The sequence below is a fragment of the Cucumis sativus genome, chromosome 7 (genome assembly GCF_000004075.3).
Source record: "Cucumis sativus cultivar 9930 chromosome 7, Cucumber_9930_V3, whole genome shotgun sequence".
Classification (NCBI taxonomy): Eukaryota; Viridiplantae; Streptophyta; class Magnoliopsida; order Cucurbitales; family Cucurbitaceae; genus Cucumis; species Cucumis sativus.
In genome coordinates, this window is record NC_026661.2 from 4,577,453 (window position 1) to 4,590,314 (window position 12,862).

The 12,862-nt window shown below is 29.6% G+C and overlaps 1 protein-coding gene and 1 long non-coding RNA gene across 3 annotated transcripts; one reads left to right on the top strand and one right to left on the bottom strand.

The window, feature by feature from the left end:
- Positions 1-4,194: 4,194 nt before the first annotated feature.
- LOC116404985 lies at positions 4,195-5,664 on the top strand. 2 transcript variants are annotated; one of them, XR_004218017.1, is made up of 2 exons: positions 4,195-5,016; positions 5,266-5,664. It is a non-coding gene; the product is annotated as an uncharacterized LOC116404985 (long non-coding RNA). The 2 variants fall into 2 exon arrangements; XR_004218016.1 differs by having other exon boundaries at positions 4,195-4,971.
- Positions 5,665-7,713: 2,049 nt separating this feature from the next.
- On the bottom strand, positions 7,714-8,373 carry LOC105436241 (UPF0481 protein At3g47200-like). The gene has a single exon (XM_031888806.1). It carries the CDS (start codon positions 8,371-8,373, stop codon positions 7,714-7,716), a length of 660 nt encoding a protein of 219 aa, XP_031744666.1.
- Between the last annotated feature and the right edge of the window lie 4,489 nt (positions 8,374-12,862).

The window sequence follows — 12,862 nt, forward strand, 5'->3', positions numbered from 1 at the left end:
TTTATTAAGTTATAAATTTTTGTTTGAAATATTTTGTCAAACGAAATTTGTCCGTTTGGATTATGTGTTTCTATATTAAAGGAACATGGGTATATCTTTTTTATCAAGTAATATCCAAGTAATATCTAGATCTTATAAAGTATATATATAAATTTTCACTAATATATATAGATTCTTAAGTGTTTTTGTATGTATGAAGACGACTATTATTAACTCACGGCCACAAATTTGATCTTTTTTATTTGATGGTCATGTAAAAAAAAAGTTTTTTAGTTGAATAGCAATGCCCATCAATTTAATTAGGTTTTTTTGATGAACAAAAAAAATTAGTATAAGGTAAAAAATGATATCTTCATGGGCACTAAGCACCAAATTCGATTCATTTTTAGAACACGTGGGCTATTGTTGATGCATTGATATGTCCCCCATGTCGAGATATCCTTGTATCCGTTATCCCAAAGTATCCTTATAAAATATATATATATATAATATATATATATATATATATATATATATATATATATATATATATATATATATATATATATATATATATTTTTTGGAACTTTACTATTTTTTTTTCCAATTATTATCGTATATACATCAATAATACAATACTATTTTTTTAAAATGTTAACTGTGTTAATACATAATCAATTGTTTATTGGCATTGAAAATCTTCACACAATAGTCTTCACAACCACTGCTTACTTATACATTTCTCGAATGAAACATATTCAAACATGGCATTCTCTCCCTTTTGTCATCATCTAATTCCATTATTTCTTCGTCCTCTTCTGCTCCATTTTACATACTCTCCAGTACATCGTCACTGTCGCTTGTTGGAGCTGTCATTACTTGTGGTTGATGATCTATCTCACGAGTTGTCTCAAAAACCAACAACTCCATCACAATTTCAAGAGGATATAAATCTTTTCAAACACCCTACAAGTACTATTCACTTCATCATCTTCTTCTTCTTCTTCTTCAACTTTTCTAACCCAATGATTTATTATTTCGTCGACCACAAGTTCGATGTTGATGATGTACATCTCTGTACATAACTCCTGAAAAATTAATCCCTCCAAAGTTCCGTCACCATGCATGAAGATGGAGATAGGAATTGGTTCTAAAGTTGCTAGGTGATGCTGTGAACTTATGTGTTCACAAAGTAAAGTTGTTGTGTTTCTATTGCCTTCTTCACATGTTTGGAAGTGCTGACATCTGAGTTGAAGTTTGAAATAATTCAGGTCCATTCGTCCGATATATGTTGGCGAGTTGCGTCGAAAACGAATTTGGTTTCGTGGTTGTTAGTGACATACCCATAAACCATGTAGTAACCATATACCTACAAGTATCAATGATTTCTTCGGCCATTGAAGATGTGAAATTTTGAGAAGAGAATGAAAGACATTTATAAGACACACTTTCCGATTTCCTTATGGTTATAGAAAATGGAATTCTCTTAGGAAACCAATCAAAATAAATTACTTAATTTCTTTAGCTAATTATCTTTTGATAAAACTTTTTTTAAAATTTATCTTTTTCTTTCTTACAATTTTGAAACTTTATTTAGATAATGTTTTCGTATTTGGAATAGGAATGGAGGAAATTTAATCAAAATTTATGTTTATTTTCATATGTAATTGTTAATTATTAGGGGAGTTTGCATAAAAAGAAAAAAAAAATTAGGATAATAGAGTTGTTCTCATCTACCTTTTCAAAATTGCAAAAAGTGCAAATGTAAGAGTAAATTATCGTCTAATTACCGTCATATTTGTCAAATTTGCAGTATAAAAAAAATGTTATAAGCTGTTTTTTCTAAATGTTTTTTTGTTATCTAATGCAATTTTCCATTATTTTAAATCGAGTTGGTATGTTTTTATATAGATATATATAAATTTTTATTTCATATTTTTTGTTGTTTTTAAATATAGTTTTCTTTTTAATTTTCAAAAACTCATTTAATTAAAACTAACCCTTTTAAGGACGTCGGTCGCTCCGTGTAACGGACATACTTGTCCAAGGTGTGTTTACCTATGGCTGTATGTTCCGATTAGCCCCAATTTATCTTGTCCTTATGTCTTGTACGTAGTTTAGGTAGTTGCTTTCAATTTCAAGTCGATATGTTTGGGTGTGACGTTTCGACATTTTCATATGCAAGTCTGCCAGAGATGAAAATGTTAAAAATGTACTAGGGGAGACATATCCGTTGAATCTCCGCCCAAGTCTTGTCGTACTCTTTGCAATCTATGCTTTCTTATTGCAATTGACGGTCTTCAATGCTTGTTTTAACAACGTTTTCAATCAAATTAATCATCTTTCACGTTTTCCAAAAAATATTTTTCCAAGAACATGAGGGGAGGTTGAAGCGTGTGTTAAAGTTGTCCGCGATTTGCGGATTTTGATCGGCTGACTTGTTCGTCGAGTTAGAACAAGTGTCGCACAATCGTTCACATCGTGTTTTAAGGGTTACAATTGTGACACTCCGCATCGTCTCAAGCACGTGGCAACATATGGATCATCCTATACCTAGGAGAATGATATTATATCTTGATGACCAAACATTTTACCTTTTTATGTGTGCACCAGATCTGTTGTTTATAACATCATTCATACTCGACGTATAAAGGTACATAACTTATTGTATCAAACATATAATATGTATCAAAGTGTACTGGTGAAATACATTAACTGTATCAATAGAACCTCAAGCGTAACAAGTCATTTTTGCGGAAAGCCTGACCATATACGACCATTTTGTTATAAATTGCATGGTTATTATAAAAGAAGGATATTATGGTACAACAACAAAACGATCGTGTTATTGTTGTACTCACACGGTACAACTAACAGTACAACAATAACTATTCAGCGTGCACTTTCTCATATATGACGAAAACTCAATCAAGTTATTCGTTACAAATTTTCAACTTTTAACATATTGTTTGTAAAAATATTTATAATTTTAAATAAGTACAAGTTTGAGTAATGTAATTATAATAAACCACAAATTAGTTGAAGTGGAAAATTTAGGGGTTTGTAATTTTACAAAGTACCCCATGTTGATTTATTCACTACTTTTCCCTTTAGTTTTAGTTTGAAATTAAAACACTACTTTTATGATAGGGTTGATAATAGAATAATTAAAGAAATACATAGTGTTTAGTTTGTTGGCTATAATTTTAATGGATGCTTGAATTGGCTCACCAACAATATTATGGTAATAGTGTGTATTCCATATTTAGCTAAGATTTTATTAAATGTATATATGTAGTAGGTATGCGTATAAGTATGTGTATGCTCCGGAGGGTGTTCGCTTGTAAGAGATTTGGAAACTATGGGTATGGAAAATACGGAGATTGAAATGACAGAACACAACGACATATCTCGCTGAGAGAATTTTTTTTTTATAGGTTTTTGTTTTTAACCAAAGGATTGTTATCACTACTACAAAATCTACTTTACTTGACACTAGGTACTTTTACATACTTGACGTTTTTATTAAAAAACTGTCAAGTATTGACCATTTTAAAGAAAAAACGTCAAGTATAGTTTTTAAAAAGTGGAGTTTTCACGGAATTTTTCAAACTATTTTAAGTTAGCTTTTATTTGACGTTTTTTTTTTTTCATTAAGTATAAGGGAGATTTTACTTAACGTTTTATTTGCGCCAAGTATAATGAACTTTTACTTGACACGAACAAAACATCAAGTATAGTTTAAAGAAAGCAAAATTTTCATGAATTTTTTTAATTATCTTACATTAGCTTTTACTTCATATTTTTTTTCCATGTCAAGTATAGTGTCGAATTTACTTGACGGTGTTTTAGTGTCAAGTATAGTTCAACTTTTACTTGACATTTTTTTCACGTCAAACATAGTTAATGTTTACTTGATGCAGAAATAACGTCAAGTATAGTTAACATTTTTATTTTATCAAGTATAAAAATATAAAAATACTTTTTATTTCCCTCCTTTCATTAAATAATTAATTAAAATAAAATTATTACAATAAACTTATTAAAATATCAAAAGTAATATATATTTTCTCTATTTTCTAAAAAAAAAAAAAATTTTCCCTTTTTTTTCCAATTATTTTTTTCATCCCAAAATTCTAAAACTTTTTTCTCTCTTTTTTTCTCTATTTCTAAAAAAACCCTAACTTATTTCCCAAATTTTTCCCCTCCCTTTCCCTCTTTTCATTTTCCCTCCTTTTTCCTATTTTCTCTCACATGCTGCCTCTCTTCCCTTATCACACGCAACCTTCCGATTTTTTTCACACTAAAAAGCCCCCTCTTATTTTCTTCACGTCAGACGACCCTCCACCAAATTTCTTTTCTCGCCCCCCTCTTCTCACCGAACGTGTCCCCTTCCCTTCCGATTTTCTTCTCACCGAAAAGCCCCCTTCCCATTTGATTTTCTTCACGTGGAATGGCCCCCACCGAATTTCTTCACCACCGGAGTTCTTCTCGATCTCCCTTCTTCTCTCTGGACACGCCCCCTTCTGATTTTCTTCCCTTTTTCGTTCACTACTGAATGTTAGAGGATGAGAGTTTTTCTTTTTTGTTTTTTGAGTTCAATGTATTTTTTTTCTTTGATTGATTTCGTTGGTTTTTTATTCAGGGTGGTGAGAGTTCATCGATGATTTGGTTTCATTCAAAGAATTTGTTTTGATTTGCAGAATGGTAGGTGGAATTTCCAGGTGAACAATATACACATTTCTATTCAATAATCTTCAAAATATTTGGTGTATAATTATTTTGTTCTTTTTGTCTTGAACCCAGATTCTCTGCAACAAATAGGTAAGCAATAGTGTTCTCTTCGTTTATTAGTGATTTAGTGGAGCTTGATAAATGTGAATGTTGTAAGAAGATCAAAGGAAGTTCGTTTTTTGTCTCTCCCTTTACTCTTGTAATGTTTTTCTTTGCAGATGCCGGGGAGGTGTTGAAGCACTTAACTCAGTTGAATAGGTACTCTTATGTATTATGATTTGGGAAACTTGCTTAAGTTATACGGTATTCTTTAAGTTAATTTTTAACTGTTTTTGAGCATTAACAATATTTATTTAGCGTAGGTTTTCTAATTTATGTTTGTACTTAGTTTCATATAGGTTTAAAAATATTCATGTTTAGGTTTACAATATCCTCCCTTACAATGTAGAATTTTTGTACAAGGGGATTATTTTTTTATGATGGAAATAAGTTACTTATCTGATTAATTTTTATTTTTAACAAAATGTCTACTTGATTTTTTATGTTTTATAGACTGATACAAGAAGTTTCTACTCACAGCTTGAATTGGATGAAGTATGAGCGGAGTGGGCTGAATTTTTAGCTTTGTACATATGATAGACATCCTTAGATGTGATCTTATTAATTTTGTGAATGACTAATATATGGGAATGCCCATAACTTTTTTTTTTTTTTTTTTGTAAATGTTTCGTTCATAGCTATTATGCTTATGTACATGCAATAGATGTAAAGGGGATAGATTTTAGTTTTGGTATACCACACATGTTTTTGGTTATATAAGATAATTATTTTGTTGATTTTGGAATAGGCCACATATAGGAAATTTTAGTTGACTATATTGGATTGGAATTGTGTAATTGTTGACGATGTTGTTGAGAGTAATAAAATTATTGTTGGTTTACTTATACTAAATTATTTGTTGTGTAACTACTAGTTGGAGAGTTTATTTTGTCGATGAATATGTTTTATTGAAATGAATGTACGTAATGCAGAAAACAGGAAATGGAATTTTTTATATATTTAATATATTAATAAATGGTATACATGACGTTAGATACATGTCAAGTATATCATCTTAGTTGACGGATACATAGTGTCAAGTATACAATCTTACTTGACGTGCAAAAATTGACAAGTATACGACTTTACTTGACATGTAAAAGGCGTCATGTGTACGATCTTACTTGACACGTAATAAACATCAAGTATGATATAATACTTGACGTTAATACAGTCTCAAGTAAACGTATACTTGACGATATTTTAGTGTCAAGTAATGTGACTATACTTGACAGTCGATTACTTGATGTTAATACAGTGTTAAGTAAACGTATACTTGACAGTTTTTTAGTGTCAAGTAATGTAACTATACTTGACAGTCGATTACTTGACGCTTTTAAAAACGTCAAGTATACATTTACTTGACATTGTATTAACGTCAAGTAAACCAATTTCTGTAGTAGTGTATGTTTATACTTACATTTGGTGTTCGAATGTAATGCTTAAGCTTAGAATGTGAGAAAGAAAAAAAAAATGAATTGGAGGATGTACCTTAGAATGTGAGGAAATTGAGATATGGAAGAATTCGTTTTGCTCGGAACGGAAGAAAGGAAGAGACGACATAGTGTTTATATGATAATTGTCATTTCGCGTAAATGATACACAGCTGAAGTACGAATGTTCACATCGTTGACGTTTCGAGGTAAACTCCGATCTGACCCTCCTCGAATGGAGATCAGTTTTTTAATTATTTTATTAAGTTGCAATTGTAACGTCAAATTTGTCATTTTGATCAATCTTTGGTTTAAATTTATAAACTAAGTTACCTGATGTATTTTTTTATCTTTCTTCCACAAAGGTGTGTGTATGGCATGGCCTTGTATTAAATTTGCATATTTATTGGAAAATACGCAACTTAAATTAACTCAGTTAGCTAAGAAATGTAGATATAACAGAGAATATGGTTTGAAGGAGAGTGAGAATAATAATGAAGGTTCCAACAAAGATAGCGATACCAGCCCATGGCGTATTGAAATAGTTATGTTTCAAAGAACGACCTTTCAACTTTTTCCACTGTCTATTACGATTATTCTCACACAAAGCTTTGCTGATATAGTTGAAATATTTCTCAAAATACGCACTAATATCACTTGACCTACGCACAAATTTACTGAGATTGTTAAACAATTCTGAAACTTCTTTATCGCTGCCATCGATATCGTTGACTATGATTCCTGCCTTCTCAAGTAAACGCACATCTTTCTTTGTGCTTATCAAACAATCCATAAATAAGATATATGAGATCACATTCATTTCTTGATAACTTTTTGCGGCCAGATGCTCATATGCTATCAAGTTTCAGAGTAATGGTTTCGAAGTAATCGTCAATAACTATAGGTGGGATTTCCATAACCCCATTTTTGTAGGTTATGTTGGTTATAAATGGAGACTTTTTTGCCTTCTTTACGGTGACACCAGCCTCAAAGAGCTCCGTTATGGATGGAGGAATCCATATCTTTTCCTCAGGGTCATTTTGCTCATGCTTCTTCTTCTTCCGATAAAAACATGAGTCTGTTCTGCTCAACAAATTATTCTTCTCCTTTGTACAATATTCCGGCGAGTAGGTTCGTTTGAAGATTGAAAGAGTTCTTTGTTTTTCTTTGCTTTCCGCATGGACCATCTTCTTCTCACTTGTTTCCTTATAATTAGTCTTGTTACAAAATCGACGACACTCAATACCTTTTAATACACACATCGAAGAAGCTTAAAATATTAATCTTCTTGTCGTCACGACATTCGTCATCTGAACTCGAGATGTAGAATAGCCTTAAGAAATCCACCAAGTGTTTGAGGTCAAACTTAGATCAGACAATTCTTTTACCAAGTTGTACATAATTTTCTATCCACCCAAGACGACGAAGAAACTCATATATAAGTTCTAGAAAGGAGATGGTGGAAAATTCATTCTCTCGGAATTAGAGATTTGGGGTTGTTTTCTTTTGGCATTAGCTCAAACAAGCGTTGGAGAATGAAGAAAGGAAGTTGATTTTCGAGCTTTATCAAGTCAAAATACATGTCAGGAATTATTCCTTGATAAAATAGAAGGCCAGCGTTTGGATCAATTTGAGGGAACTTATGATCATTTGAAGTAGTATATTGGCTGTATACAAGTATAAAAAATTCTACTATGAAACAACCATCCACAAGCATCATCTTAACAAACTCGTAGTCATCCATGTCTATCGGATCGACATAACAACTACGGGCTTCTTCTATCCAAGATCGAGCTATTTTCACAAGCTCCTCCAATGATTTCTCCTTATGATTATCGAGACGACGTAGAAAGTTACGAAGACCTTGAAGCTTATAAGGTTCTGTAGCATTCAAATCTTTAGAACCATGATGAAAAGGGCCGATAGAAATGACTTGAGGGACATACGTCGTCTTTTTCATTTGACATAGCAATTTGGGAACTCTATAAATCTTGCATTCTTTATTAACAACAGGCAGTTGTTCCAGCTTGCTCTTGATTGATATCACAGTATCACCCCAATGATTTGGTTTAATCTCACTAATCACTACTTCATTTGAAACTTGATCATTATTCGCACCATTTTTCATTCCCACGGATTCAAATCTCCTAAACAAGAAACAACATATTCAAATATGTATATATATATATTCATTTTTTTTAAATAATGAAATAACACACATCAATTATGCTTGACCCTTCCAAACAAAACTCAAAGATACAATTTAAGCTCAACCAATCAAAGTCTATTTTCTTCACAAAAAAAATTGTTAATTAAACAACAAAACTCCAAAAATAAAATAAAATAAAAAATCTACAAACTCAGTATAACAAAAATTTAGAATAGATCATAGTAGTCTATATATATCTCTATCACCTTCTATTAATGCTATGTTGGTAAATATAATTTAGATTAGTTATGCTACATTTGAAAGCAAAAAGTAAAAAAAGAAAAAAAAATTGAAAACATTATCGCTACAAAAAATTATAGATCAACAGACACAAAATCGTACGCATAAATGCAGGTCGGGAGAGGCTTTTCCAACATTTGAGAAATATAGCGTTGGGAGATCCTATACAACTCTCGACAACTATGGACGTATACAACTCTCTGATGCAATTAGTGCGTCGAAATTTATATTATTTTTTATAAAATAAAAATACCTTCCAAAACAGCAAACAAACAACCACCAAAATACCGTCAACAAAATCTTAAGCACAACACCAAAAATCTCTTTTGTGATCTTTCTCTCTTCCATCACCAACAACATCCTTATATAGTTTTTCATAAATATATACCAAGACCATATAGAAACAAGAAAATTCCGAAAAGATTGACAAAAGAAGCGCATAAACTAGAACAAATAATTAAACACATATCCATGTTATCACAGGAACTAAAAATTCAAACCCTAAACCTAAAATCTAGTAGTAATTAAGTCAATCAAAATCAAACAAAAGCCATTAAAAACGAAAAATAAGGAAGACACTGAAGCGAAGATGAAAATCCCTTGAACCCCTTTGGCAGCAAGTGATGGATCGAATATCTGAAGAGAAGTTACGATAACCCCTTTTTTCTACTTCTTATTTTCTTGTCTAGCTCATTGCAAAACTAAATGAAAATAGAGAAAAAAGAGGGAAAGAAATGCAGAAGAAGTAGCTTAATTAGATATTGTGTGGAAATTAAATTGAAATGGAAGAATATATATGTTGGTAGCAAACGAAACAACTGAGGGGAACGTAAGAAAGGAAGAGACGGAGAGATCAGTTTACTTTATGTACAATATGCTGCATGTTATTATATATAATTCTCATTTCACAAGGACAAACATCACATTTTCAATACTTTTTTTTAAAGATAAAAGCCTATTAACAAAATATAGCTTTGCAATATTTTTTATGCTCACATCCAGCTTTGCTGATATAGTTGAATTTCTCAAAATACACACTAATAGCATCTGATTTATTGATAAATTTATAGAGATGGTTGAACAATTCTGAAACTTCTTTCTTTATTGCTGTCATCAATATTGTTCACAAACTCACGTCTTGCTCTGTCCTATTTTTTTTTGCTTAATTTATAGGCATTGGAAATCTACAAGTTGGACAGTAATGACTTGTATTCAACCACTTGTTTATACATTCTCCATGAAACACATGCAAACATGGCATTTGTAACACCACTCCCTCACTTCCCTTCTCCTCTTTACCAATTTCCTCCAAACAAATAACACAATGAATGCAGTCATCATCACCTAATTTCATTATTTCTTCGTTTTCCACTCTCTTTAACATACTCTCCATAGCACTATCGCTTGTTGGAACCATCATCAGTACCTGTGGTTGATAATCCATTACACGAACTATCTGAAAAATCAACAACTCTAACGTAATTTCGAGACGATAAATCTTTTTAAACACCCTAGAAGAAGTACTATTCTCTTGATCTTCTTCTTCTTCTTCAACTTTTGTAACCCAATATTTTATTATTTCGTCAACCAGATGCTCGATGTTGATGATGTCTCTATACATATGAAACTCCCGAAAAAGTAATAGCTTCAAAGTTTTGTCACCATGCTCCAAGATGGAGATAGGAAGTCGGAAAGTTGCAAAGGGATGTTGTGATACTATGTGTTCATCAATTAGAGTTGTTGTATTACTAGTTTCTTCTTCACGGATTTGGAAGTGCTGACATTTGAGTTGAACTTCGAAATTCAGGTCGATTTGTTTGAAAAATGTTGGGGAGTTACGTCGAGTTCGAATTTGGGTTTGTGGTCGACGCCTTTGAACGGGATCGTCACAAATTCTTAGTTTCATGCCCATGTAGGAACCACACCTACAACGATCAAAGATTCGTTCGGCCATTGAGGGTTTAGATGATTATGAACTGTACACACTAAGTTGAGAGAGTTTATTATGGATGGGGAAGTGAAATTTTTGACATTTATAAGATGCAGTTTTCCGATTTCCTTTAAGGTAATAGAAAATGGAATTCTATTGGGAAACCAATAAATAATTATTAATTAATTTCTTAAACTAATATCACTTTTTGATTAAAAAAAACTAATTTTCTTGAATTATCAAAAAATGGCAAATGGGAAAAGGAAAATTGGATTAGATATAAATTTTTTTTTTATATTACAAATTTAGGCTTTTAAATTTGCTATTTTTATAATTTTAAAAATATAGGTGACATGAACTTTATTATCATAATTTTTGTTTTGCTATTTTCGCAAATTTTTCATTTTAGAAAGGTCTTATCTTTTTTCTTTTTCTAGAATTTTGGAATTATAAATTTATATTTAGATCATAATATTCTCATAGTTGGAATATGAATTAGGGGCGTAAATGAGTTGGATTGAGTTGTTGTGTTATTTATTTATTTTCTTTTTTTAAATATATTATTTATTAATTTGAAATACTTAAATTTATGTGTAATAACTAAAATTTCATAAATTAAATTAAACTCAAATTGCTAAATATCATGATTTTAAAAAAACTTTTTAATATATATTTTAACAATATTAGACTTGGGTCACACTCGATCTTAGAAAATGTAATCCAAATCCAACCTAATTAAAAAAAAAAAGTAAAAAACAGAAACTCAATTCAACTCAATTCAACTAACCAAACTCAACTCTTACGAAGATTCTTCGTTCGTTTTAGTTGTTAGGTTATTTGAAAGAATGACGGAACGTTAATCAAAAATTATATTTATTTTAAAATGTAATTGTTAATTATTTTAGAATTCATACTTTTTTTATATAGAAATTTATAGTTTCTTTTATTTGATTTGTTAGATATAGATATTTATTTATTTTTGGTTATTTTTAAATTTAGCAATTTTTTATTTTCAAATGTAATCGTTAAGTTTTTTGGGTTTTTTTATTTAAAATATAACATAACAATTCTTCCTAAATATATGCATATTTATATTATTTTTAGATTTTAGATCATATTTTACCGTCGTATATATTTGCTACTTTTTGTTTCACTTCAATGTTTATAGTTAATATTTGGACAGTTACATTTTATAAATATAACAAAAATAAAAGTTACTATTTTTTTAAATAATTAAAGTTTTTCTTCTTTTTCACTTTTTTTTACATTTTTTTCTTTTCCATCATCACCAAATATAAAAGATATGTATTTGGTAAACGATCTATTATAAAAGATCTCTAAAAAAATCCAAATATAAACTTAAAGAAAAAAATTCGTTTAGATTCAAATTCTAAACACAATCTAAATTACTGCCTAACAAAAAAATCTAACCAAATATAAAAGAATATTAATGCAACTTTTGTATTTTTTATTATGCGAAACTATTTTATCGGTTTGTTATATCTTTTAAAAACTCTTAAATAAAAAGTTGTCAAATTTTATATTAAGTATTAATCTATTTGTTTCAAATTGTTGAATTTATTTTATCGAAAAAATTACAACGTTCTGAACCTCATAAAATAGGCATTTTCAAAATTAGTAAAATCTTGAAAATATTTACAAAAGATATATATATAGCAAACTACATCCAACTCTATTTAGTCCATTTAAGTTATTTACTATATGTTTCCTAAATAGTTTCATTTTTTTTTATAATTTGTTTTTATCAAATTCATTTAAAACTATAACTAATAATATTTTATTTCATTTTATCTCTTTAATTATTATTAAATTTCTTGGGTAATATTTGCAAAAACTATATTAGTTTAGCTATCATCCTTATAGTGAAAAAAATATTTATTCTTTCTGTCTTAATCTTAATTTTAGAATATCAATAGTATAATAATTGTAATATGAAATATAATATTTGGTTGTTGATTAGTGTAATCTAACTTTATTTGTGATTTTTTTTTTTACTTTCTTCGATGTGTATTTTGAATTAAACATGATTCTAAATTATTTTGTTTTAATTTTATTTTGGTTTTACTTTGGCTCGGTTTTGTATATCAGTGTTACTACGTGATTTTTTATTTTTTTCAAATTTTATGCAATTCATTAAAGTATTATTAAGTATATAATGGTGTAACTTAATGTGTATTATTACATCAAGTATATCAACGATATATTGTTAAAGTATAT